A 24,071-nucleotide genomic window follows, 5' to 3' on the forward strand; every position below is an offset into this window, starting at 1 on the left:
CTTTGCCCCTGAAGACACACTCCTCCATTGTCTCCTGAGACAGACAGATGCTAACAACAGCAACCTCAAGGTTCAGAGGATGCCACTGAATGCCAGCGTGCTCAACACACTTTGCCACCTTGCTCTGTTTTTGAGCTCCCTGGAGGCATCTGGCTAGCAAATGAGGGGAACTGGATGCGAGTTAATGCATCTTTGGCCTGATCATGCAGGCATCTTTAAATGTGTACTTCTGCTATAAAAATGCAGGCTGTTTCCAAGCCAGGCTGGAATGCAGAGGAGGGACATCCATGGGCCACTTCTGGCACGTGAGCCAGAGGATCCCAATCCCTGGTTCCCATGCATGTGCACTAGAGCCACAGCTCATCTTCCCCTTCCCTGGAGATGTAATTTCTAGAGACCCAAAGAAGGGGACTTAAAAACTGAACAACTCTGCTGTGCACACATTTGTGCGGACAAGTTTTAGCAAGATCTCCCCAAAAGAAAAAAATAGGGACAAATGGTGTCAATTTAAAGTTCTCTTAGTTTCTTATTTTTGCAGTTTTAAATTCACTTCTCTACACTTCTGCAGCAATCTGCAATTAAAAAAAAACCAGAGGAAAATTCTTCAACGTTTTAGTGTGAATTCCTCTGAATAAAAAACAGTTTTGACAAATGTACACATTTTTGTAAGCAATTTCCCCGAATACAATGCATTTTTGTGTGATGTTTTCACCAATATATGCATTAATGTGCTCACTTTGCTCAGATAAGCATTTCTGGAAACATTGCTTAGCTGAAGAACTATATTGCAAAATTAGAAAAAGTGCGAATTTTGAAGGATGACTGACATATGGCTTCAGAAAATGTGGATTTGATAAGTTCACCTTTGAATGTAAATTGAATCAAATTTCTCCCCCTTCCCTTATATCTGGTAAATAGCGGCAATTGGAGAATATGTGATGCGGTTCATAAGTATCTCGCTTCAAGTTATTATCAATCTCTTTCTCCATTTTAATGCCCCTTTAAAGAGTTTATGAGTTTTCAGACTGGAATCATACTGACCTGTTTTTCTTCTATACTCAGAAGTCCTGGAAGGCAGGGAATTTCAGAAATTGGAAAAGAAATGAAAGATTGTTGTTGTTCTTCTTGTTGTTGTTGTTTAAAAAAGAGAGACAAGTTGCAGTACAACTGCCACAACCAGCTACCTTGCTTGTAGTCCAGAAATCTCTCTTTGCCAAAATTTAGCACAGGAGGCAAAGGGCATTTTGAGAGGTAGAAACAGATTTCTTATTTAAGCCCTCCTGCTGACAAAGAGAAGATATTTCCTAAGAACTCTGTAGCCCCCTAGTGGACAAAGTTTTGTATTACCGACATTCATAAAACTACGAGACTTTTAGAAGACATCTGAAGGTGGCCTGTTTAGGGAAGCTTTTAATGTTTGATGTATTACAGTATTTTAATATTTTTTTGGAAGCCACCCAGAGTGGCTGGAGGAGCCCAGCCAGATGGGCGGGCTATAAATAATAAATTATTATTATTATTATTATTATTATTATTATTATTATTATTATTATTAGAAATCCACACTTCCGGGCTGTTGCTATTTTGCAGCTGGGGTTCACCCTACTGGATTTGGCGCTCTTGCACAACAAACCTGCCTCTACCCCAAACATGACAGAAAGGAAAGTGATGGGACAATGCATTTTAAAGTGTGGGATAACAACTACTTAACACAACTTCATTTAACACTCCTTGCCCCCCAACAAATCGGAATATGTGCTCAATAAACAGCAGGTGTTGTATAACTTCCCTGCAAATTTTGTGCAAACAAAAAGGGATACCATATTTTTTGCTCTATAAGACTCACTTTTTCCCTCCTAAAAAGTAAAGGGAAATGTGTGTGCGCAGCTATCCCAGAAGTCAGAAAAGCAAGAGGGATTGCTGCTTTCACTGTGCAGTGATCCCTCTTGCTGTTCTGGCTTCTGAGATGCAGAATTTTTTTTTTTTCTTGCTTTCCTCCTCCAAAAATTAGGTGCATTTTGTGGTCTGGTGCGTCTTATAGAGCGAAAAATACGGTGAATGCTCAACACACTGGTCATCTGGAAGCAACCTTAATTCTCCTGCTTTTGTAGCCTGTTCCTTACAGTAAATCTGGCACATATAGTAAGTAGGAACATCAAGGGGGCGGAGCAGAGAAAGGCAGCTGCCCTCCCCCAAATCAATAAAAATTCATAGCTAACTGAGGTTCTGCCCCCCCCCCAAAAAAGGTCTCCCCTCCCTAACAAAAATCCTGGCTATGCTCATGTCTGGGTGCAACAACAGCTCTTACTGTTTGTGATTTCCAGTAACTAGTATTCAGAGACCTATTGCCTCCAACTGTAGAGGCAGAGCATAGCCAGAGTGGATTACAGATATTATTCCCCATGGATTTGTCTAATCCTCTGTTAAAGCCATCCAAGTTAGCGGCCATCACTACACCTTGCGGAAGCAAATCCCATAGTTTTAACTATTTTCTGCAGTGGCTCCCCGCTTGTGGAATGCTCTCCCAAGGAGGTTCAGCTAGCGCATTCATTATACACCTTTAGGCACCAGGGGAAAACATTCCTCTTCAGCTAGGCCTTGGCTGATTAACATCACAGACCCCTTTTAAATGGGTTCAGGGGTGGGGAGGAGAGAGGTTTATTGGTTTGTGTTTTTTGTTCTTGTTTTTATCATGTATTTTGTGTTTTTATATTGTATTTTATGTTGTGAAATGCCCTGAGATCTATGGATGAATGGCGGTATACAAATTTAATAAATCATCATCAACAACAACAATAAATAACCTCTTGCATGTGTAAATGAATGCATGCAAATAGTTATTAATTTTGTCTGTCCTGAATCTTCCAACTTTCAGCTTCTCCAGACAGCCCAGATTTCTAGTATTTTTGGCAAGGTGGGATCTCTCCCTGTCCATTTTCTCAACACATAGCATAATTTTATACTTCTGTCATGTTCCCTCTTACTTGCCTTCCCCCAGCCTGAAACTAAAAAGACCCCAATGTCCTTTTATTACCCAGGAGTTGCTAAACCTTTTGGCCATTTTGGATCCCCCTTTCTAAACCTTTTGCAGCTCTCCAATATCCCTTTTCAGATGAGCTGACCAGAACTTGTAAGTTGTCTCCATATTATCAAGTTCTGTGCTGGTGTTTCTTTTTTATTGTATGGGTGCTTTATATTTGCACCATCTCTCTGTTATCCTATTTCCTAAAATATCCATGTTGCTCTGCGATCTTCTAGTGTCCTGGCGATTTTAATACAGCGGAAGCTGCGAACGTGATCCGTGCAGGAGGCACGTTTGCAACCCGCAGCGCCGCGTCTGTGCACGTGCGGGTTGCAATTCAGCCGCTTCTGCACATGCATTGATGCCAACAGGGCTTCCATTAAAAGGCAAATAGCAGCTTCAGAGAGGAGATTTTGTCAGAATCATGACCATGAAAGTGTTAAACTTCCCATCCCAATCTGACTCCCATACTCCAAAGATTGCTAAGGCTTTCCCACCTGCAATTTAAATAACCAAAAATTCCACCTACACTGTTAATGTCCTGTCTAGTCTCATGTGCAAACTTGCACTCCTTATTGTTACGCATTTAAAAACAAGTAATAATCAGAATAAGGCTGAAAAACCCGTTTTGCAGGCAATTTTGTAATACAGTATTTATAATTCTTATAAAGTTCAAACAAAGGGTTGGTTTTACACAGTTCATAATGGTCTATTTACAGAAAGTCCAGCTTCACACACAAACATACATATTCTGTAGTACATTCATACATTCGGTCCTGATACAAGAAAGTAGGAAAGAGAGAAGAGCAATTTCTGTGATTCGCCACCGGCCTCTCTTCCAGCAACCACAAACTACAAATAACATCATTACCCCCAATGTGGAAAAGGGGTAACTTACACGTCTCAGACCAAGTAGCAATTGCAGAAGAAAGTTTTTTGTTTTTTTAGCAGCAGTTCCAGTACAATATCTCTGGCTGCTGTACGAAATACAGCAGAGGATTATTTGAAACACCACAGTCTTAAACCAACTCATGAGATTGTTCAAGCTTCCAAATGTCTTTCACAGTTCTTAGGTATACCTAAGGAAATGCTGTGTGTGTGTATGTGTGTGTGTGTTTAATGCCCTGAATCAGTTCGAAATGAAAGACACAAATCTTATGCTTAGTGAGAGGTGTGATGATGGGGGCAGCTATCTCAACCCCACATCTCCCTGTGTTTTTGACCCTCTTGTTGAGTGGTTCTGCACCATACAACTGGTGTAAAGAGATGAAGAGATTTGGGGTCTCGTTGTTTTTTGGACTCTTGAGAAACCCAGTAGAGACATTCCTTCCTACTTCTGCTTGCCTTTCCTAGAGAAACACACGGGAATGCCGTTTCTGAGGATCCATTTCTTGGAGCAGTGGTTATCGGATTGTGTTTTGAGGAAGTGTGGGGTTCTTCTTTCTTGGTCAGAACATCAATTATGGCAAAGGTTTGTCAGCAGACCCTGTTCAGAGCAATGTGCATTTACTGGAAAGTGGTGTGGTCAAGGCTCCAGTCCCAGTTTGTGCAGGATGATGGTGAGACGCAACAGGATAGCTCACTTGGTAGAGCATGAGACTCCTAATCTCAGGATCGCGGGTTCGAGCCCCACAATGGGGAAAGGATTCCTGCATTGGTGGGGATTGGATTACATGACTCTTGTGGTCCCTTCCAACTCTACAATTCTATGATTCCATGAGTGTGTGGTCTAGAACATCTCCCAGGAGAATCTTTTGGAATAAGGGTGGGAAACTTGTGGCCATCCAGTTGATGTTGAACTCTAATTCTCATCCGCCCCGGCAGAAGTGGTCAGGGAATGATGGGAGTTGTAGTCTAGCAACAGAGGGCCACATGTCCCCTACCCCTGCTTTCAAACATGCCTCCCCATTGCATTTTAGCTGGTAAATTAAAGGCTTCCTGAAGCTACTAGAAAGTCCAAGAACCATTGCTTTAGGAGTCTGTCAAACCCACATTCCACAAACTTGTCTTTTCCAAAAGTAGATTAGGCAATATCCAACTAAATCATACTCATTAGTAGACTCATTAAAACCAATGCATGTATGTTGGTTTTAATCAATCGGCATATTGTATCATTTTCTCCATGCTACTTCAAAAGTAAAAATCAAACGTGCATATTTTCCCCTAACTGTATTTAATATTATTTTTCATTTTTACGTAGACTCCCTGGGGTAATGCACATAATATCTTTAGACTGGAAGTGCCCTAGCAAGAGTGATGTAACATATTTTCCTCGCTTTGGAAAAGGCTTCTGTGCCTATTCCATACACACCCTCAATAAAACTGGAAAAGGTATCTTGTGCTAAGTGTTAATTGTTTTGATTATGTTAACCTGACATTTAGCATTTGTAGTGATACAAATTCCTTGTATGGCTGGCAAACCACCAAGGCTGATGTTGCAAGTGGTATAGGAACTGTGGGCCACTTATGTCCCTCCCCAAGCATTTATCAGCAGCACATATGGCAAATCTTAGCATGGGCCACCTAGAACATGATTTTTTAATATAAAAAAATTCTGATCGTTTTCTTTAAAAAATGATAATAATGAGCCCAAACCATAAAGTTCCAGGTCGCAATCCAGCTCGAGTCATGTGCAACTAGCTGTGTGCAACAATGACTCACGAAAAGTTCTACCTAACCCATTCACTGAGACTCAGATAATGAGAATGATGTGGGTGGCATTGGCTGTGTGTACAAAAGCCTGCTTTTGCACACAGATCTCTCTCTGTGGGTAGATATTTTCCCCTTTTCAATACATCCCAGTATTATTCTCGTACATTATAAAAACAGAAAAGGACTTATAATTTATTTGCAAAATAAAGTACTCACACACACACAGTTGGCGTAATATATAGTAGCTTACGGTGTTCAGAAAGAAAGATTGTCTATAGTTCGTTTGGCTGTGCATGGAGAATCCCAGCTGCAAATGAAATGGCTGCATTTCATAGAGGAGGGGCAGGGATAAGAAGCAACAGCATAGAACTGTTTGAAGACCCTGTTGAAATTCTATTGGCACCTGTGTCTGTATGTATGTATTAGAATCCCAATGAAACACAACTCTGATTTAGTCTAAACCCATCCTTAACATCAGATCTGGACACCAGATGTCCCCGTATCACCCCCAGTACAAACACACACACTTTGCTTTATGTAGGGAAGAGGGAGCAATTTATGGGAAGTTTCTTTTTAAAGCAATTGGGGCACCAAATTTGTATGCAGTGGCGTAGCGTGGGTTGTCAGCACCCTGGGCAAGGCAAGTAATTTGCACCCCCTAACCCGTGGATTTGCGCCCCCTAACCCGTGAATTTGCGCCCCCTAACCCTAACCCCCAGATGTTGCGCCCGGTGCGGCCGCCCCCCCTGCACCCCCCACGCTACGCCACTGTTTGTATGCATATGTCCCCTGACAGCAAGGTAGATCAGGAGTATGAACCGCTGCTATGATGTGCAATTAATCATGTAATATGGCTTTATGGAGCATTGTAGAAAATACGCAGAAGTTGGTAGCTTTCTTGCATTTTTGAAAACCTGTCTCCAACAATCAAGCTGCATATTTTGAGACTCCTTTAGCTGAGAGGGAAAATATGGGGGGGGGGCAATAATGTTTTCAACTAAAGGGTCAGAAATCAGAAGACACCTCAATGGAATTTCTAGGAGTTTGGGGCTGCGGTATGTTGATGATCATAAACATCTCCCAATCAGCGACTGCAATTTTGCAGGAGCACTACTTTATTAAATATGGCCGTTTGACTGACTTTGCTACACAAATCATTTGTGGGCTCACATCTGCATGGGTGAAGTGCCATGTGAACCGGAAGCAACACATATACCTGTTTGCATGCAAGTCCTGCTGTTGCAGCCTCCGAAAAACAGGCTATTGCAATCACAGCAATGGCACGCAGCTGGATATCTGTGTAACTCCAGTTGCTTGCAGGCTGCTCTCGCCATGAGAATGTGGGCATCATGGGCAAGCTTCTAGGGCATTCACTGCTGCTGCTACATGTGGAAACCAGCTCTTAACTGTGTCATCTTTAGGCTTGTGTTTATATGCAAGGAAATCCAAAGGTGGCCGAATTGCATTATCCAAAGCCATGCAGGAGGCTAATTTGCTCCTCCGTCTTTGTTTCTGATTTTTAAAAAACTGTGTGCTGGAGTGTACCACTTCCACTGGTTGAGGGCTGCATATCAGATATTCAATCTGCATACTGAAAATTGCTCAGAAGTGGGAGCAGAACAGACACTCTAAACTGGAATTATTTTGCTGAGGAATTTTCTGTGGAAATGGCCTAAAATTTCAGTCACAGTACTGCAACGCAAAGAAGCCTTTCTGCAAAGCCCTCCTGCCGGTGTAACGCTCACATAAATTCTGGGCTGCTCCCCCACAGCACAGCCAGAGCCAGCCCAACTGCACAAGCAGTTGATGGGTGGGTCAGTCAAGCAGCACACAGTCTGAGAGTTGCAACCCAGCACCCTTTGCACCAGCAATGGGTAACACCTGGCCCTACAGATATTGTTGGATTACAAGTCCCATCAATCGCTGCGCACACTGGTTCAGGGTGATGGGAGTTGGAGTCCAACAACACAAGAACCACATGCCTGCCCCAACCCTGCTTTGCAGCATTGCCAGAGATCACTGATCATGTGGTGCAGCTGCCTGGGGAACTGACTAGATGCCCAGTGGAGGTGACTTTATATGGATTTTTCTCAGTTTACCAGCCTTACACACAGCATCCATCAAGTAGCCCTATTCCTAGACCAAAATTCATTTCAAACATCACACTACTATAGCAGCTTTGTGGGACCTACGCTTCCCAATCGCCATCAATATGCCTTCATGCAAAAACACCTTTATATATTTCTGAAAGTGCCTTCTGTTTCAGGGATTTGAAAGCGGAGGGAGGGGGGGGGGAATTGTGACATTGTCCATTGCAGCAGAGGGATGGTACAGTCTTCCTCAAAATAAGATGGCATGGCAACAGGGCAACAGACCTTTAAGATGACCACACGTTCTCGTCAGCCGTAAGTCCATTTGCAAGCACCTAAACAAGTAGAGGACATCACATGGGGGAAGGATTAATTTTTTTTGGGGGGGGGAGGAATGTATACTGTTCAAGAGCCCAGCATATATGACAATGTTCCAAAATGAAGTGTGGAGCCCTGAACGGCAGCATCAGACAGAATTGTCAGCACCAAATGCAGAGGATATGTTCCCTCAATCACAAACTGGGGGAAACAAAGGCACCCTCTTGAAACGACAGACAAGCCCCATAACTGCCTTCACAGTCACCGTTCCTTGCTTTTGCCTAACTCGTCCCAAGATGCCCATCTTTTCCCAGCCACCACTCAAAACATTCTGTGGACAGAAGATCGTATCCCAAAGCAGGTCGCATCCTTTGCTGTTGTGCAAAGGCGTCCTAGTTGGCTCAGGTTCAGGAACGGTATTTTCTTCACCCAACCGATTTCCGTTGTTCTAGCCGACCATGATTGTCTTGAGGAAATCAAGCCTGCGGTTGAGGAGAGGCTGAGCAGCTGATCTGAATGGATGGAGGAATTTGAGATGGCATCTGCAACAGAATATAACCTGTGGAATCTGCAGACCTTTCTTCAAATAGTCCAGTATTTAACCAGCATAGCCACAAAGCTGAAGGCCTTCAATGCTGTCAGCCTAATTTAGGCAACACCCTTTTCAATGGTTCCAAAAATGCAGTATAAAAAAGCATACTGTCGATTCATTTGTCAAGTTCTAAGATACCTCTGAAGTTTCCATTATCCTCCATATTTCCTAGATTAGCGAGTTGTTGGTTTTTTGTTTTTTTTTAATTTTTAAAAAATATGTTCCATGCTGATGAAATTTCACAGAATTCTTAAGTTCAGAGCTTGTGGGAAAGGCGATTTGGTCCAGTGTCCACCAGTAAGTAGAGAAGAAGATGGAGTCCTGAGGAAATGTGTCAATGTGTGTTCAACTCCCAGCTTTCTGTTCAGCTGTTAAGCTTCTCGTCAGCTCGCTCTCCTTCATTTCTGAATTTGTGGCTGCTGTGCTACAGATACCACCGTAGACATCTGAAAGAGGAACGCATCTCTATTGGTAATGAGGAACTCTCTTGTAGAGATGCCGGGTATGGTATATTCGCATAACGATTTTCCACCCACCAAATGGATCCCAAGTTTCATGAAAGATAAGGCCACTGCAACCATCTCAGACCTCATCTGCAGCTGAATCTAAGTTCTAGATTCTGCATTTTCTGATTAACATCTCTCTATTTCCCTCTTGGGACATGGGTGGCGCTGTGGGTTAAACCACAGAGCCTAGGTTTGAATCCCCACAACGGGGTGAGCTCCCATTGCTCAGTCCCAGCTCCTCCCACCTAGCAGTTCGAAAGCATGTCAAAGTGCAAGTAGATAAATAGGTACAGCTCTGGCGGGAAGGTAAACGGCGTTTCCGTGCACTGCTCTGATTCGCCAGAAGCGGCTTGGTCCTGCTGGCCACATGACCCGGAAGCTGTATGCCGGCTCTCTCGGCCAATAAAGCGAGATGAGCGCCGCAACCCCAGAGTTAGCCACGACTAGACCTAATGGTCAGGGGTCCCTTTACCTATTTCCCTCTTGGTATTGCCACTGCCCTCAGAAGTTCAAGTGGTGGTGGCTTGGGAAAAGGCATTCTCTGAGGCAGCCTCTAAGTCTAAGTCATGGGTAGGCAAACTAAGGCCCAGGGGCCGGATCCGGCCGAATCGCCTTCTAAATTCGGTCCGGTCCAGGAATCAGCATGTTTTTACATGAGTAGAATGTGCACTTTTATTTTAAATGCATCTCTGGGTTATTTGTAGGGCATAGGAATTCGTTCATTCCTCCCCCCAAACAAGGTCTGAGGGACAGTGGACCAGCCCCCTGCTTTAAAAGTTTGCTGACGCCTGCTCTAAGCTGTGGAATTTCCTCTCCAAAGAGGTGTGTCTAGCATCTTCATCGCTTTCGCTGCATATGCCGAAGACACAGTTTTTTATCCTGCTTTTGACACCTGATTGTTGTTGTTGGTTGCTTTTTTCTTTTTCTTTTATAATATTTATTTGGTTAGCTTTCTATGCATAAAATAACCTGGGATTTATTTTTAGCATCCGCTCAATTTTTCTGATTTAGCTGATTTACTTTTATATTGCTGTAACCGGTCTTGGGACTTTATGGTAAAGAGTGGGTAAGAAATCCAATAAACAAACAAACACAGTAATGGCCAAACTTGGCCCTCCAGCTGTTTTGGGACTACAACTCCCATCATCTGTAGCTAACAGGACTAGTGGTCAGGGATGATGGGAATTGTAGTCCGAAAACAGCTGGAGGGCCAAGTTTGGCCATGCCTGAACAAACAAAACCATAAGACTACAGATCTCTTTCCTAGCTAAGAAACAGAGCTCTCAAAGGTCTCCTGCAATTTCCTACTGCACAATAATGTTCAGAGTTAATAGCAGTGATTGTTAAGAAAGTGAACAGCACAGAGCTTTCAAAACACTGCGAAATGTTGGTTACCTGCGTTGCTGATATTGCGGATGTTGCTGGTGTCGCCATCTGCCGGCTGCAGCAGACTGGAAGGGACCCAGTCCGTCTTCTCAGAAACCAACTTCTTCACTAACCTGAACGTTCAAAGGAAATACATAGAATCACCATCTTTTTTCCCTCAGTAATGCCGCTACTGCTGTAGCCTCCAAAGAAATTCCTAGAATATCCCCGGATTTGGACAAAGAGGGGCGTTGGAGGACAAAAACAGGGCAAATCTGATCAGTCATTTTTCAATCATTCGGAAGGTAAAGGTAAAGGTAAAGGGGACCCCTGACCAATAGGTCCAATCGTGGCTGACTCTGGGGTTGCGGCGCTCATCTCGCTTTACTGGCCGAGGGAGCTGGTCATGTGGCCAGCATGACTAAGTTGCTTCTGGCGAACCAGAGCAGCACACGGAAATGCCGTTTACCTTCCCACCGGAGCCGTGACTATTTATCTACTTGCACTTTGACATGCTTTCGAACTGCTAGGTGGGCAGGAGCAGGGACCGAGCAACAGCAGCTTACCCAGTCGCGGGGATTCAAACTGTCAACCTTCTGATCGGCAAGTCCTAGGCTCTGTGGTTTCACCCATAGCACCACCTGCGTCCCATACTCAACCAGAAAGAAAAAGCCCAAACCCCTCAATTCTAAATAAAATTGGAAGGGGCAGTGAGGCTTGGTAAGCACAAAGGGAGGTACCATGTTGAGGACCCCAGGGGTAGGGGATCAACGTCCAGACACCCTTTTGCCATATCCAGCACTCTGAGATATCTTACCTGTTCCCCAGTGGGTGGTATTCAACCTCCACATCTCATTAGCGCAAGGATTTCCATTTTTGCAAATGGATTTTCCGTTCTTCCCCAAGTGGACCTCGTGCCCTCGCCAAACATGCTGCAGAGGGTAGGGGAAACCCCTAGAACAGTTTTAAAGGGTGTGCTGATGGAGGGGAGGGGGACAATGTTATCTTGCGCCAAGGAGATATTTATTTGTGACGGTTGAATGGGAGACTTAGTACTATGTTAGATTCCACCGCATGTCCCCAGTGGTTGGTTTGTCAACGAAGGAGAGAGGTGGAGAAAGCAAGGTGAGAAGATTTATTGGCTCAGCACCCCTCACCCCCTAGTAAAACTGTCTTGCCAGTATAACCAGTTGCTGGAAAGAACTGTAAAAGTCCATGGCCCATTTTGCACACAGTACGGCAGCAAATGTGTGAGACAGTTTGCTACCAAGTATATATTCAGCATGGAACTATAGCCTGTCTAGATCTCCAAAAACGCTATCCATATATTTTAAAACTACAACAGGCTAACACATTTATTAGTCAACTCAAATCTGCTACATGTCTCTACACGGTTTTTATTATACACGCACGTAATATTCAGAAGTGTGCCCTAAAACTAAAAAGTGAAATGCCCTCCTGCTTCCATTTCTCCTCCCGCTAGGTTGAAAACCCAAGGGCCACGGACACAAAACACAAGCTATCCGGGAGCTAAGCTCAAATGCATCTGTCCTGGGCAAAGGCAGGAAATGGGTTGAAACTGGGAGTACATGCACACTCAACTGTTTTTCTTCCCTTGGATGCTATCTGATGATGCAATTCATGCAATTCATGGAAAATTGCTGCTCGCTTCTAGGGCAGGTGTAGCACTGTAGGGTCTTACAGACCTATGAAGGAGATGTGGCGATGTACACAAACAGGTGTACTGCAACAGGGTGATGTTGCATAGCAGCACAGTACATGTTTATCCTCACAACACTGACCTGGCTTTGCATTGTACTGCTTGGAGGCGTGCCTTTGGTTTCAAATCGGCATTGTGAAACCCACCTGTCTGCTTTTGCAAAGAGCCAGTTTGTGGGGTTGGGGGAGGAAAGAAATTATCCTTGACATTTATTAAACTAAATATATATACTCCCTTGATTGTAGTAAAACCTCCAAAGGGTTTACAATAAATTTTTAAATCATCATTTATTTATTTATTTTTTAAAAAAACCTGTTAAGAACATAAAAGGAAAGTCTCCCCCATCCCCATTTTCCTAATTGTTCTTCCTTCACCAGTTTGTTTCTGGAGGAATTTGTGTATCTTGAGTCCTCTGAGGAAACCCAGCCAGATGGGCAAGGTAGAAATAACAAATTATCATCATCATCTGAGGCAAAGGGAACCTTGGTTCTTGAACTTAATCTGTTCCGGAAGTTTGTTCGACTCCAGAAATGTTTGTAAACCAAGGCATGGTGCAGGCACCCCGGAAACAATGGCTAACAGCCACATTGGACATTATGCTTCCAAAAAACATTCAAAAACCGGAACACTTACTTCCGGGTATTCAGTGTTCAGGAGCCGATTTGTTCATCAACTAAGCCGTTCGAGAACCAAGGTTCCACTGTACAGCCTTTTCCACAAAGCTCCCATCTCTTTCATTCAAATCCTGTGCTTTTCCCACATGGAAAAGCTGTTTCACATAAGAGAACGATGTTTCATTTTGACTGATTTGCTTGTTGAGAGCAGAGGCAAGGGGTGTCCTAGGGAACTCTATGCAGGCGCCAGGAATGGATGAATCTGTCCATTTCAACTTCTGTCAGTTTTTCGCTCTTCCGATCATAAGTTCAGATCTCCACCTTTCCGTTTCAGTTTGCGGAAGTTAATTCTTTTTTATAAAGCCCTCACGGAAATTCATCAACTGATGGAAATTGTGGTCCAAAACAGCTGGAGGATGCTGGACTGAGAAAGATTGCTTTCAACACATGTTGGGAGGAAGGGAGGAGAGTCTTCCCCTAAGCTTTATGGGTATATTTCTGAACTCCCCCAACATAAATTTATCTCTGCAGCAAATAATAATAATAAAAGCAAACCTAGCTTGTGGACTAATGGAATCTGCAGAAAATTTGAGACACCCTTATTCTCTTCTGGCTGTTGTTTATCAGGGTTTGTATCGATATTCAACTAACAGCTGGAAAATGGTACCACTGTAGCCTTTCTCTCTGGCAGCTATACTTACCATTGTCCATCTTCGCCTTCCTGTATAAACTGCACTAAATCTCCATCCTCTAGAGTGAGGGAATCTGGGAAACAAGTGTCAAAACTGCCTTCTACCCGGTAAAGGTTGGATCCCTAAAACAAATGAAACAAGGTGGTACGTGATGTTATTGCAGAAGGAAAGATTATGGGCAGGGATAAGACAGGAATATAGTCTACTACAAGGCCCAAGGGATGCCTTTCAGACATTCAGAGTGACAAATGTATCCAGAAAAGGAGCACTTGCTGTGGTTTTCAAACACTCTAATTTTCCTAATGTTCTGTGCGCACACCATACATTTAAAGCCCATCTCTCCGAAAACTCCTGAGAACTGCAGTTGGGGGTGCTGTGAATTGTAGTTACATGAGGGGTAAACTACATTTCCTCTGGTTCTTTGTGGGGGGGATGTGTGTGCTCTAAATGTGTTTTAAAGGTATGGGGTGTGCAGAGCTCTGCAAAAGGAATCATGCAAAGGACTGGGCAACACAAAAGCATTTGCTTTCACTGTTTTTAACAAGCACGTCTGTAGTCTTTTTCACATTAAAAGCGCACATGTAACCCTATTTACAGTTGTTTGGAGAGAAGCCCCACTGCATTGGGTGGGGTTTACCTCTAAATATAGGACTGCACTGTAAAGTTCAACTTTGAAATCTTACCAATTTATTTTTTAAAATCCTGAACTGCTTTCCCAGAAACACAAAGTGCTCAAAGCAAAATATCAAACCATCATGATCTTTCTTTCTTTCTTTCTTTCTTTCTTTCTTTCTTTCTTTCTTTCCAAAACTAGATTAAAACCAGATACAGTGGCACAAACAAAAGCAAGGGAGCTTTGTCCAACAGAGTGTGGCCAGTGCTTTGATAGGCAAAAAGGTTGTTGCTGGGTGGCAGACACTGTATAAGAACTGGGCCATGTTGGCTGGGGCTGATAGGAATCATAGAATCATAGAATCATAGAGTTGGAAGAGACCACAAGGGCCATCGAGTCCAACCCCCTGCCAAGCAGGAAACACCATCAGAGCACTCCTGACATATGGTTGTCAAGCCTCTGCTTAAAGACCTCCAAAGAAGGAGACTCCACCACACTCCTTGGCAGCAAATTCCACTGTCGAACAGCTCTTACTGTCAGGAAGTTCTTCCTAATGTTTAGGTGGAATCTTCTTTCTTGTAGTTTGGAACCATTGCTCCGTGTCCGCTTCTCTGGAGCAGCAGAAAACAACCTTTCTCCCTCCTCTATGTGACATCCTTTTATATATTTGAACATGGCTATCATATCACCCCTTAACCTCCTCTTCTCCAGGCTAAACATGCCCAGCTCCCTTAGCCGTTCTTCATAAGGCATCGTTTCCAGGCCTTTGACCATTTTGGTTGCCCTCCTCTGGACACGTTCCAGTTTGTCAGTGTCCTTCTTGAACTGTAGTCTAAAACATCTTGAATTGTAGTCTAAAACATCTGGAGGGCATCAGGTCAGAAAAAGCTGACCTAGGCCTTGTAGATTAGAAACTGTGGGTTTTTAACTAACAAGAATCAGAGGACCTGAGGGTGCTGAATGCTAACTTTAGTATTTCTCCACCTGTGTGGTGCAGCTGCAGAACATGCAAAGCTGGTCCGCACACTGATCCCACAATGTGGAATAAGTTATAAATCAAAGTAATTAGATAGACAGAACCCACATTATCTCCTCACCTACTGTCCAGCCTGAGAAACAACAATAACAACTATAGGGAGGATTTAAGAAAACTGCACAAGTTGATAGCCAAATATTGCTGGTACCCTAAGAACCCACCCAACCCAATGCCATGGGTGGTATTCAACCAACATGTCCCATAAGGATTTCTGTTTGCAGGACAGGAATTCCCCCACCCCTCATATGCCCCATACCCTCCCCAAATCTCTAGATCAGGCATAGGCAACCTTGGCCCTCCAGATGTTTTGGGACTACAATTCCCATCATCCCTGACAACTGGTCCTGTTAGGGATCATGGGAGTTGTAGTCCCAAAACATCTGGAGGGCCGAGGTTGCCTATGCCTGCTCTAGATGGTTGGGGTAATCTCTAGAACAGATTTAGGGTGGGGGGGTAAATGTTTCCTTGTGCAATCAGGAATCCTTGCACTGATAGGATGCCTACAAAGGGCTACTTGGAGACTGTCCCTTGTCTTGTTCTGAAACATTCCCATAGTTCAGGGAAATGCAAAACTGCATTTCCTGCTGCATTTACGCCCAGCTTGAGCTAAGCTTAATGAGAGCATTACGAAGCTCTGGAAGGTGTTACCTACGTTGTTAGGCTGGCTTTCTTCCTCCATATCCGAAGAGTTGGAGAGTTCTTCAGCGCTGGATGGGATGGCTTCAAAATCCTCAAACGTATCAAGCGACGGCATCTGCCTGCTGGGCCAACCTTTGCAAAGAAGGAGAGCGCTTGGCATCAGCAGCGGGCATACTTTAGACGGAATATTGATGGCACTGCACAGCGTGAAAATCCAGCCTTTTAAAAAAGAAATGAGCAGCTCTCTACCGGAGGAGACCCACTCAAAGAGGTTAATTTATTGCATCTGCGTCACATCCCTTCTTCCAAGAAGCTCGCTTGGAGCATCAGCAGAGCTTCAAACCTAACCTGCAAGGGAGGCCAAGTGGATACAAAGGGTTATTGGAAGTGAAGCACGGTGGTGAGGCCTGGGCATTCAGCATTGTGGCTTCCACTCACTGGCCTCAAGAAGCACCCAGTTAAAATCTCATCTGATCTTGACAAATAAGGACTAAGGCATAGGGAACCGCCAACTGCCAGACCAGGACTGCACATTTCCATATCAATTGGTGACATTTTATTTAAAGCCATCATGGATATCGTTCAGCATTTTAGTGCCAATCCCTCCTAATATACACATTTTTTAAAAAACTCACTAATATTTTTGTATGTTCTTTTCACCATTATATGCATTTTACCCACATTTTACTCTAGTATATACTTTATTTAGCTGAAGAACTGTGCTGTGAAGTTCGGAGAAGTGCGAATTCAGAGGCTCATGTATTTGCGTTTTGGTTCATGCATTTTGGGGGGAATGTATGACTTAGGTAAAAGGTAAAGGGATCCCTGACCGTTAGGTCCAGCCGTGACTGGCTCTGGGGTTGCGGCGCTCATCTTGCTTTATTGGCCAAGGGAGCCGGCGTACAGCTTACGGGTCATGTGGCCAACATGACTAAGCTGCTTCTGGCAAACCAGAGCAGCGCATGGAAATGCCGTTTGCCTTCCCGCCGGAGTGGTATCATTTATCTACTTATACTTTGACGTGCTTTTGAACTGCTAGGTTGGCAGGAGCAGGGACCGAGCAACGGGAGCTCACCCCGTCACGGGGATTCGAACCACCAACCTTCTGATTGGCAAGTCCTAGGCTTTGTGGTTTAACTCACAGTGCCACCCACGCCCCTATGACTTAGGTAATTTTGCCCTTAAATGAGCATTGAATTGGATTTCTATCTCCCTGCTCCCTATCCTGACGGGAGCAGCGTGTGAAATTTGGCCCTCGGAGAAGCAAAGCTAAGTTGTGGGACTGACTGGAGTGGTGCAGATGCTTAAAACAATTTAGTTCAAAACAACAACACCCCACCTAAAAAGCGAGTGGGAACTTGCCTTCAAAATCTGCATTTCAACATACATCTCTAAAATCTGTCTCACAATGTTTCAGGATCAAATTATATGCTGGTTTCCAAGCTTGGTAAGACCCAGCCCTGTGGATTTACATTTTTCCAGCAGAGCAAATAATGAAAGTTCGTTTTCATGATAATTTAGCTAGCATCATGAGGAGCATACTGTCTTACAGAGGAACATAAGTAACCTATGGTGGCTGATGGGGTGGAAAGCAGGGAGCCCACCAGTAGGTGGAGCCAGAGCCCATGATAGGCAGAGCCTCGTAATTCTAATTTTGCTTCCACCCTCCTCCCTGCAGAGTTCTTCAGTAGCAACACCAGCATCAGATTTAAGGCAGTGTGGGTGCCAAGCTGAGGGGGTGCAAAATTTAGAAGATCCATAGTGGGAGAAGATCCATTTGGGGGCACCAAATGTTGACCTAGCACAGGGTGCCATATTGTGGAAGATTGGCAACACTGACGCTACAGAGGATGAAACTGAAAGCCAGGGTCACACTCTGGACTAGTTGTAAAAAAGAAGGAGGACCAGCCTTCACTGTATGGCTCCCTCCTCTGAAGAAGACATCAGCATCATTAAACATCATTTATAAATTGCTTCCTATAAGGCACCTGAAAGCAATTTGCAATAACATACAGTAGGCCCGAAACTCACCCAGGGGTTATGTTCTGGGGGTCCGCTCACAAAGGCAAAACTGCACAAAGTCAGGAAGACCCCACCCCACCCCCAAATCATTCACACATTTGTGCAACCATCCTTATCTGTCCAAAGGCACACTAAGCCTCACACAACCTTCCTAGAGGCCAGTAAGCAAGGCAGAGGGCTTAAGAAGCTCTTTCCACACTGGGTTTTCCTGTTGCAGAAAGAGTATTAAAATCCTCCACCTCGCTTATCAGGCATAGCCCCCTCTGATGGGTTTTTACCCAGCCTCCCGTCCTCTTTCTGTTTATTTCTTTATTTTTCTATGAAGTGCACAAGGCTGATATCATGTAAGTAAACAGCGTACAAGTTTTGGGCCTGCTGTATATAAAACAGTTACATACGTTATATTAAAAAACAGTTAAAACAACTGCATATGGAAAACCAATGTTTAACGATAGCAGCGCATGCATAAAATCAACCTCTATCCAAGAAAGAAACACGAGGCAGAGATTTTACGAGGCTTGATGAAAGATGAGCATCTTCTGCAGGTGCTAGGAAGACATCAGATAAGGTGCCTGTCTGATATGCAGTGGTGGGTAGTTCCACAGGGTAGGTGAAGCCACACTAATGGCTCAATTCTGACAATGTAATAAGCGCACTTCATGATAGGATGATACCTGCAAAGTGCTCTGTCCTGTGGGATGCAGTGATCAGCTGGGTATGGAGGGGGTGAGGCGATTTACAACCTACATTGAGATGTGTGTAGATTTCACCCCCATTTTCTCTCAAGACAGACGGATGCCAACAATAAGGGGGGGAAAGGGAGCAGAAAGAGGGAGGTACAAGGGTGAACAAAGGATAAGCAGAAGCAAAATAAAACTAATGAGGATGGTGCAAAGAATCCCACTCTCAGCTGGAAGCAAGTATTTTTTTTAATTAAAAAAAAAAAATTCAGGCACAACACATCAGCAAGCCTCAGTGAAATGCTTGGGCATCACACTAGACCGTGTAAGCTCCCATTCATTTAGCAACAGGCTCCCATTCATTTTGGCAGAGCTGTGCACAGGAAAAACCCACAGTACATACTAGTAGTGCCCTTTGTCTTCAGATATGCTCTGAGCAGCACAGGCACTGCATCTCAAAACACATTTTGATTCCTATTTACCTGTCTGTGAAGCAGATCTAGGGACTGGCCTCGTAGAGCGAACGGCGCTGCATTTAGCTTGAGCCAAGAGGTTGCATTCAAAGGCATCTGTGACAGGAAGTAGGGGGTTTGTTTGGGTGCTAGTTGTGATCTCAGAAATGTCAGGCCAAACATGCAACCCCACCCAGAAGATTTTCCTTGCTAGTAATGCGATTGACGCTATGTACGCAAGATTGTCCCTTTGGATTAACCTGAAATTGGGACCAGCTCTCCTGTCAAGGCCTGCACTCATACACATTTACTCTGACTAGACATACGCAGGATTTTGCTGCTGAGGATGAAGGCGGATGCAGCGTTCGAAGGATGAGCACCACAAGGATGGGCCATAGCTGAGAGGCAGACGGTCCCTGGCATCTCCAGGTAGGATTCAGAAAGAGACCCCTGCCTGAAAACTTGAAGAGCCACTGCCAGTCTGTGTAGACATTACTGAGCTACGTGCACCAATGGTCTGACTCACTGTAAGGCAACTTCCTACCAGGTTCTTCACTTACGGTGTTAACCTGATTTTGCAACTTGTGCTGCAGGAATACCTCACCAACAAACTGGATTGGCAAATCACGGCAAGGAGAACCAGCTGTGCATCAGATAAGCCTGCAAACCTTTTAATTTGCATTTTTAATTTGCATGTGCATCTGCTCATAGATACATTCATTCATTGCCTAATTAAAACAAAATTGCAAGCATTTAAACATCGCTTGCAAGACTGCTGCAGTGGGTGTTGATGGTATCATTGGTGCTAACCAGTCAGAGCTCACCACACCCAGCTTTTCCCTGGTTCAGACAGGTCTCTTCAGAGCTTGCCACAGGACAGAAACAAATATGCCTGGGTTTAGATGGCAGTAACAGCACTTACAAGCTACCTCCACCATTCATAATATTATGTGCCTGCCTTTGCCCTAAGTATCTGCCTGTGGTGGTGCAATCGGATGGATTTCTGCAACTTTGGGAATCCCAAAGTAACTAGGCCTTCTTTTATGGCCAGCTCACCATGCTAACAGAGGGCATGATCCAGAAAGAAAACAGGGCGCCCCAGATTTGCCTAAAACATCACAGTGGAAGCCTGGCTGCCCATGACGTTAGCCCAATGCAATGGGAGAACCCCACCCCTCTTTCCCAAGGGAACAGAAAACTTTAACCTTGTTTGGTAGTCCAGATTCAGGTCTGGATTAATTACCTACATGGCATGTGCTGAAAGAAGGGTGCCCACTGCTTTTGCCTCCCCTGGCATAAAAGGGGTAGGCCAAGCAGACGAGGAGACCATTCATCGATGTTACGTGATGGAGGGTGCATGCAGAGTACCGTTGATACCAGAGTGATGCTCATTTTAGAGCCGTTTAATAAAGGAAAGAAGGTAGAGGTGAAAAAGTGGTCTAGCTTACACCGGCATGCAGCAAAGGACAAAGGAACCATCTAAACACGACCAACAGCAAACTCACGAGACAATTGCGGGACATGCTTTCAAGAGAGAAATAATGGAACAGAAGAAATTGATGCAGCAATGAAAAAATGGCCACAGACGTAAATGGACTGCGCCAAGCCCACAGCTGTTGTTTTCACCAATGATGCTATGAGTACCGTTTAGCAGGATTGGGACCATTGTGAATATATAGTACAGAAAGGGGCCAGTTTTAAAATCAAATGCACATCTGAGACTCTTGAGCTTCCGCACTCAATCTGCATAAGAAGGGAAATGGAAAACAGTGGTTTAACCCTGCAATCCTGTGGTTTGTGGGAAACATCTGAAGGCAGCCCTGTTTAGGGGAGCTTTTAATACTGGATGAATCATTTTAATATTCAAGCCGCCCAGAGTGGCTGGGGAAACCCAGCCAGATGGGCAGGGTATAAATTATTATTATTATTATTATTATTATTATTATTATTATTATTATTATTATTAAATATCCCAATAGCCATCGGAAGCATTGTGTGTCTGAGAGGGAAGAGAGCGTGTCGAGTTGGCTTTCTCATTCTCTTCGTTTCAGCCTCCAATATGCCCTAACTGGAACTTGGCAGGCAGGAAAGGATGATTAATTCCGAAACCAGAAAAATGGGCTGATATGTTGACTCGAGAGTCCTTACAAACTCTCTCATATGTCATATGCCGGTGATGATGAAAGTATAGGCATTCCATGAAGGATAATCAAGGGACTGTCACCAAAATGGTCCATGCATCAAGTACCTTCGAAACCCAGAGGAGTTGGATCGCTTTTAATTTCATGCCTCTTGACTTTAACTGCAGGAACAAGGGGACCTGTGTGGAGTTTGCAGATAACAAGAATCAAAATATAGTTAGAGGTTCACCTGGCTCTCTTGTCATGGAAAAGAACAGGATTTGCAGCAGAGGCCAATGGTTAGCTTATCTTAGCCTACAACACAATCCTAAAGTTTTTTAAAGTCAGCTTGTCAAGAGGTGGGGGGGGGACATACTTGTGATTTGCAACAAAAGCACAAAAACCTTGCTTTTTTAAATAACTGTGATTCTGAAGGAAAGCAGAGAGCCCCCGCCCCCCCCCCAATAATGGACTTGTATTACCACTCCTAATGCATATATGATGCCCACAGAGATGAGTTTGTGTTAACGTGAAAACTATACACACCTATCTGAGCATGATTACAATTCATTCTCTCTGACCATAGGCAACAACCCAGCAAGGGTGTCTACTATGGTTTTGAAAAGAACTCAAGTTGACAAATGTTACATTTCCCCACCGTAATATTATTTTTATCTACTCAGGTTTGTTCAGTGTTGATTTCACTGAAATAACTTTTCTATCTTGAAACAACTTTATGGAAATCCATCCCAAAATAACATCTGATATGCTGCAATAACCAAAAAGCATTCCATAGTGAGAAGCAAAAGAACATAACCTTCGCCCCCCCCTCTCTATTATCATTATCATTATCATTAATCTCCCACCCACCCCCTTTGAAACACAGTTATAAGTCAGCATAGGGACTCAGGAGACAGCCAATCAGTGCTGAGCAAAGCCCTATTCTGAAAGGAGGGTCACTTCATGATTGACACAAAAGCTGACCAATCAGCAGTGTTCACATTCACTTTCTGCTCCAAACCAGAAAAGGGGTTCTTCCCCCCCCCCCCCAAAGAGCTCAGTCCAGGTGAGACGATAGCACAGTTGAGTGCATTTCTGCACCAGGCAGGCTTTGAAATTATGCCTGTCTGTTTGTACCGAGAGACTGAACCGTTCTGATTCCATAGCGCACAATGTTTGGAGGGGGTCGTGTACCTCACCCTTTCTACTCTTTGCCTTGCAGAGCACACCACAGGTTCAGGCTTGCAAGGGTTTCCAAGCGCCTGCACCAGCCGGCAGAGGAAGGAAGGCGGCGAAGTGTTAATGGGACTGTACCTTTGGTTAGAGCAGATGTGTTAGTTGTGGTGCTGATGGAGGAAGCTAGGGAAAAGCGGCGGGTTACATCTCTCTCTTTAGATTCTGGATCTGGGAGGACAGATAGAGTCAGGTCAAGGAAGGGTTAGAAGTGAGCAAGCGAGCAAGCAAACGAGGAGGAAGGAGGAGAACAACAACAACAACTAGGAGAAGGCTGGAGAAAGGTAGCTTGTTTCCATGGAAAACTGCAGCAAACCGTATCACAGTTCTGTTCAGGGCTTGTTGTATTAAAACATGCATTGTCTACGTGGCCAATGAGTCCCTGGGGGTTCTAACCCCACCCCCTGGTTTGCCATGGAGGAATGCAGGAGGTCATCAATGGCCTATTAATGACCAGATACAGAAAGACAAAGTGGTAACTTGCCACCGTTTGCTTGTGGTCATTTGGTAAACTGATCAGCTGCTCTGCCAAATGTTGCAACTCTTTCGTTTCCTGAGATTTCTAATGAGGTGCTAAAGCGGCTGGGTGTGTAAATTCCTATCCACTAGCCAGGATAACAGAAACGACCGTTTTCTCGCGCAATTACTGGCACACACTGTGTGTACGGAGATGAATGAATCTGTTCGTTTTGGTTTCTTTCCTTTTCTAATTTTTCTATCCTTTAGTTTGACCCATTTCCGCGTAATTGTCCATTATAAAAGAAAAAGTCCAAACAAAACTCTGAGTGCAGTTTTGTGTGCATTTCTCCTAACATATACATTTTTGTTTGCAACTTTGTCTTGATATTCGCAGTTTTGCAAGCATCGTTCCTGAATACAAGGCTTTTATACACACACTGGGTCATATTCAACTGAATATTTCAACAGGTGGGAGCAAGCGGAATGACTCGTTTTCCAAAGGGACTTGTCCCTCTCCTAGCCCTGCACGTGCCCTAAACACCCTCCCCAGATCTGTTCCAGAGGGTTGGGAGAACCCTGCATGGCAGCGGAAGGTGGGCATCAGAGGGATGGGATTATTCCCCTAGGAAGAAAGGCTGCAGGGATCGTGACTTTTCAGTTTAGAGAAAAGGCAAGGAAGAGGTGACATGATTGTATGAAATTACGCCTGGCGTGGAGAAAGTAGATAGAGAAAAAGGGTTGCTCCCTCTCTCAAAACACTAGAACTCGCAGACATCCACGTTGAAATAGTTACGGCAGATTTTTAAAAGTACTTCTTCGCCCAGCACACAGTCATGCTATGAAATTCGCTCTTACAAGAGGCAGTGATGACCATCAACTTGGATGGTTTTTGTTATGTCCTGAGTTGAATAGGATCCAAAATGCAGCAGTCTGATTGGTCCTAGAACAATAGGATTCAGAATGCAGCAGTCTGATTGGCCCTAGGACAATAGGATTCAGAATGCAGCAGTCTGTTTGGTCCACAAGAGCAACCCAATCCAGCTCCAGGTGGAAGTGAATCTGCAACCTGATTAGCCTACAGGAGAATCCCAGAATTAGCCATTCACGTGGAGCCCATTGTGTAAATAATGTCTATAAAGCAGATATTCTGGGGAAACTTCCATTCCTCCTCACCACTATGAGCTGAATAAAGAGCATGAAATCCACTCTCGACTCTGAGTATATTTTAGTTTTTAAAAAGGATTAG

At 44.2% G+C, this 24,071-nt stretch overlaps 1 protein-coding gene and 1 long non-coding RNA gene across 9 annotated transcripts in view; one reads left to right on the forward strand and one right to left on the reverse strand.

The window, feature by feature from the left end:
- The window catches only part of LOC309342385, a 37,385-nt gene extending 18,574 nt beyond the window's left edge, over nucleotides 1–18,811 (forward strand). For all 3 annotated transcript variants that reach the window (XR_014156757.1, XR_014156758.1, XR_014156759.1), the window contains 2 exons: nucleotides 15,881–16,665; nucleotides 17,029–18,811. This is a non-coding gene — a long non-coding RNA (uncharacterized lncRNA). The remainder of the gene's footprint in view (nucleotides 1–15,880; nucleotides 16,666–17,028) is intronic.
- The window catches only part of MCF2L2 (MCF.2 cell line derived transforming sequence-like 2), a 233,300-nt gene continuing 215,680 nt past the window's right edge, over nucleotides 6,452–24,071 (reverse strand). For all 6 annotated transcript variants that reach the window (XM_081862125.1, XM_081862129.1, XM_081862126.1 and 3 more), the window contains 7 exons: nucleotides 22,448–22,537; nucleotides 21,262–21,333; nucleotides 19,044–19,130; nucleotides 15,873–15,991; nucleotides 13,581–13,693; nucleotides 10,576–10,679; nucleotides 6,452–9,120 (listed from right to left, as the gene is read on the reverse strand). In XM_081862125.1, the coding sequence (XP_081718251.1) occupies nucleotides 9,020–9,120; nucleotides 10,576–10,679; nucleotides 13,581–13,693; nucleotides 15,873–15,991; nucleotides 19,044–19,130; nucleotides 21,262–21,333; nucleotides 22,448–22,537 (686 nt within the window). In that variant the 3' untranslated portion in view covers nucleotides 6,452–9,019. The remainder of the gene's footprint in view (nucleotides 9,121–10,575; nucleotides 10,680–13,580; nucleotides 13,694–15,872; nucleotides 15,992–19,043; nucleotides 19,131–21,261; nucleotides 21,334–22,447; nucleotides 22,538–24,071) is intronic.

The sequence above is a fragment of the Podarcis erhardii genome (assembly GCF_964252035.2).
Source record: "Podarcis erhardii genome assembly, chromosome: 5".
Taxonomy (NCBI): Eukaryota; Metazoa; Chordata; class Lepidosauria; order Squamata; family Lacertidae; genus Podarcis; species Podarcis erhardii.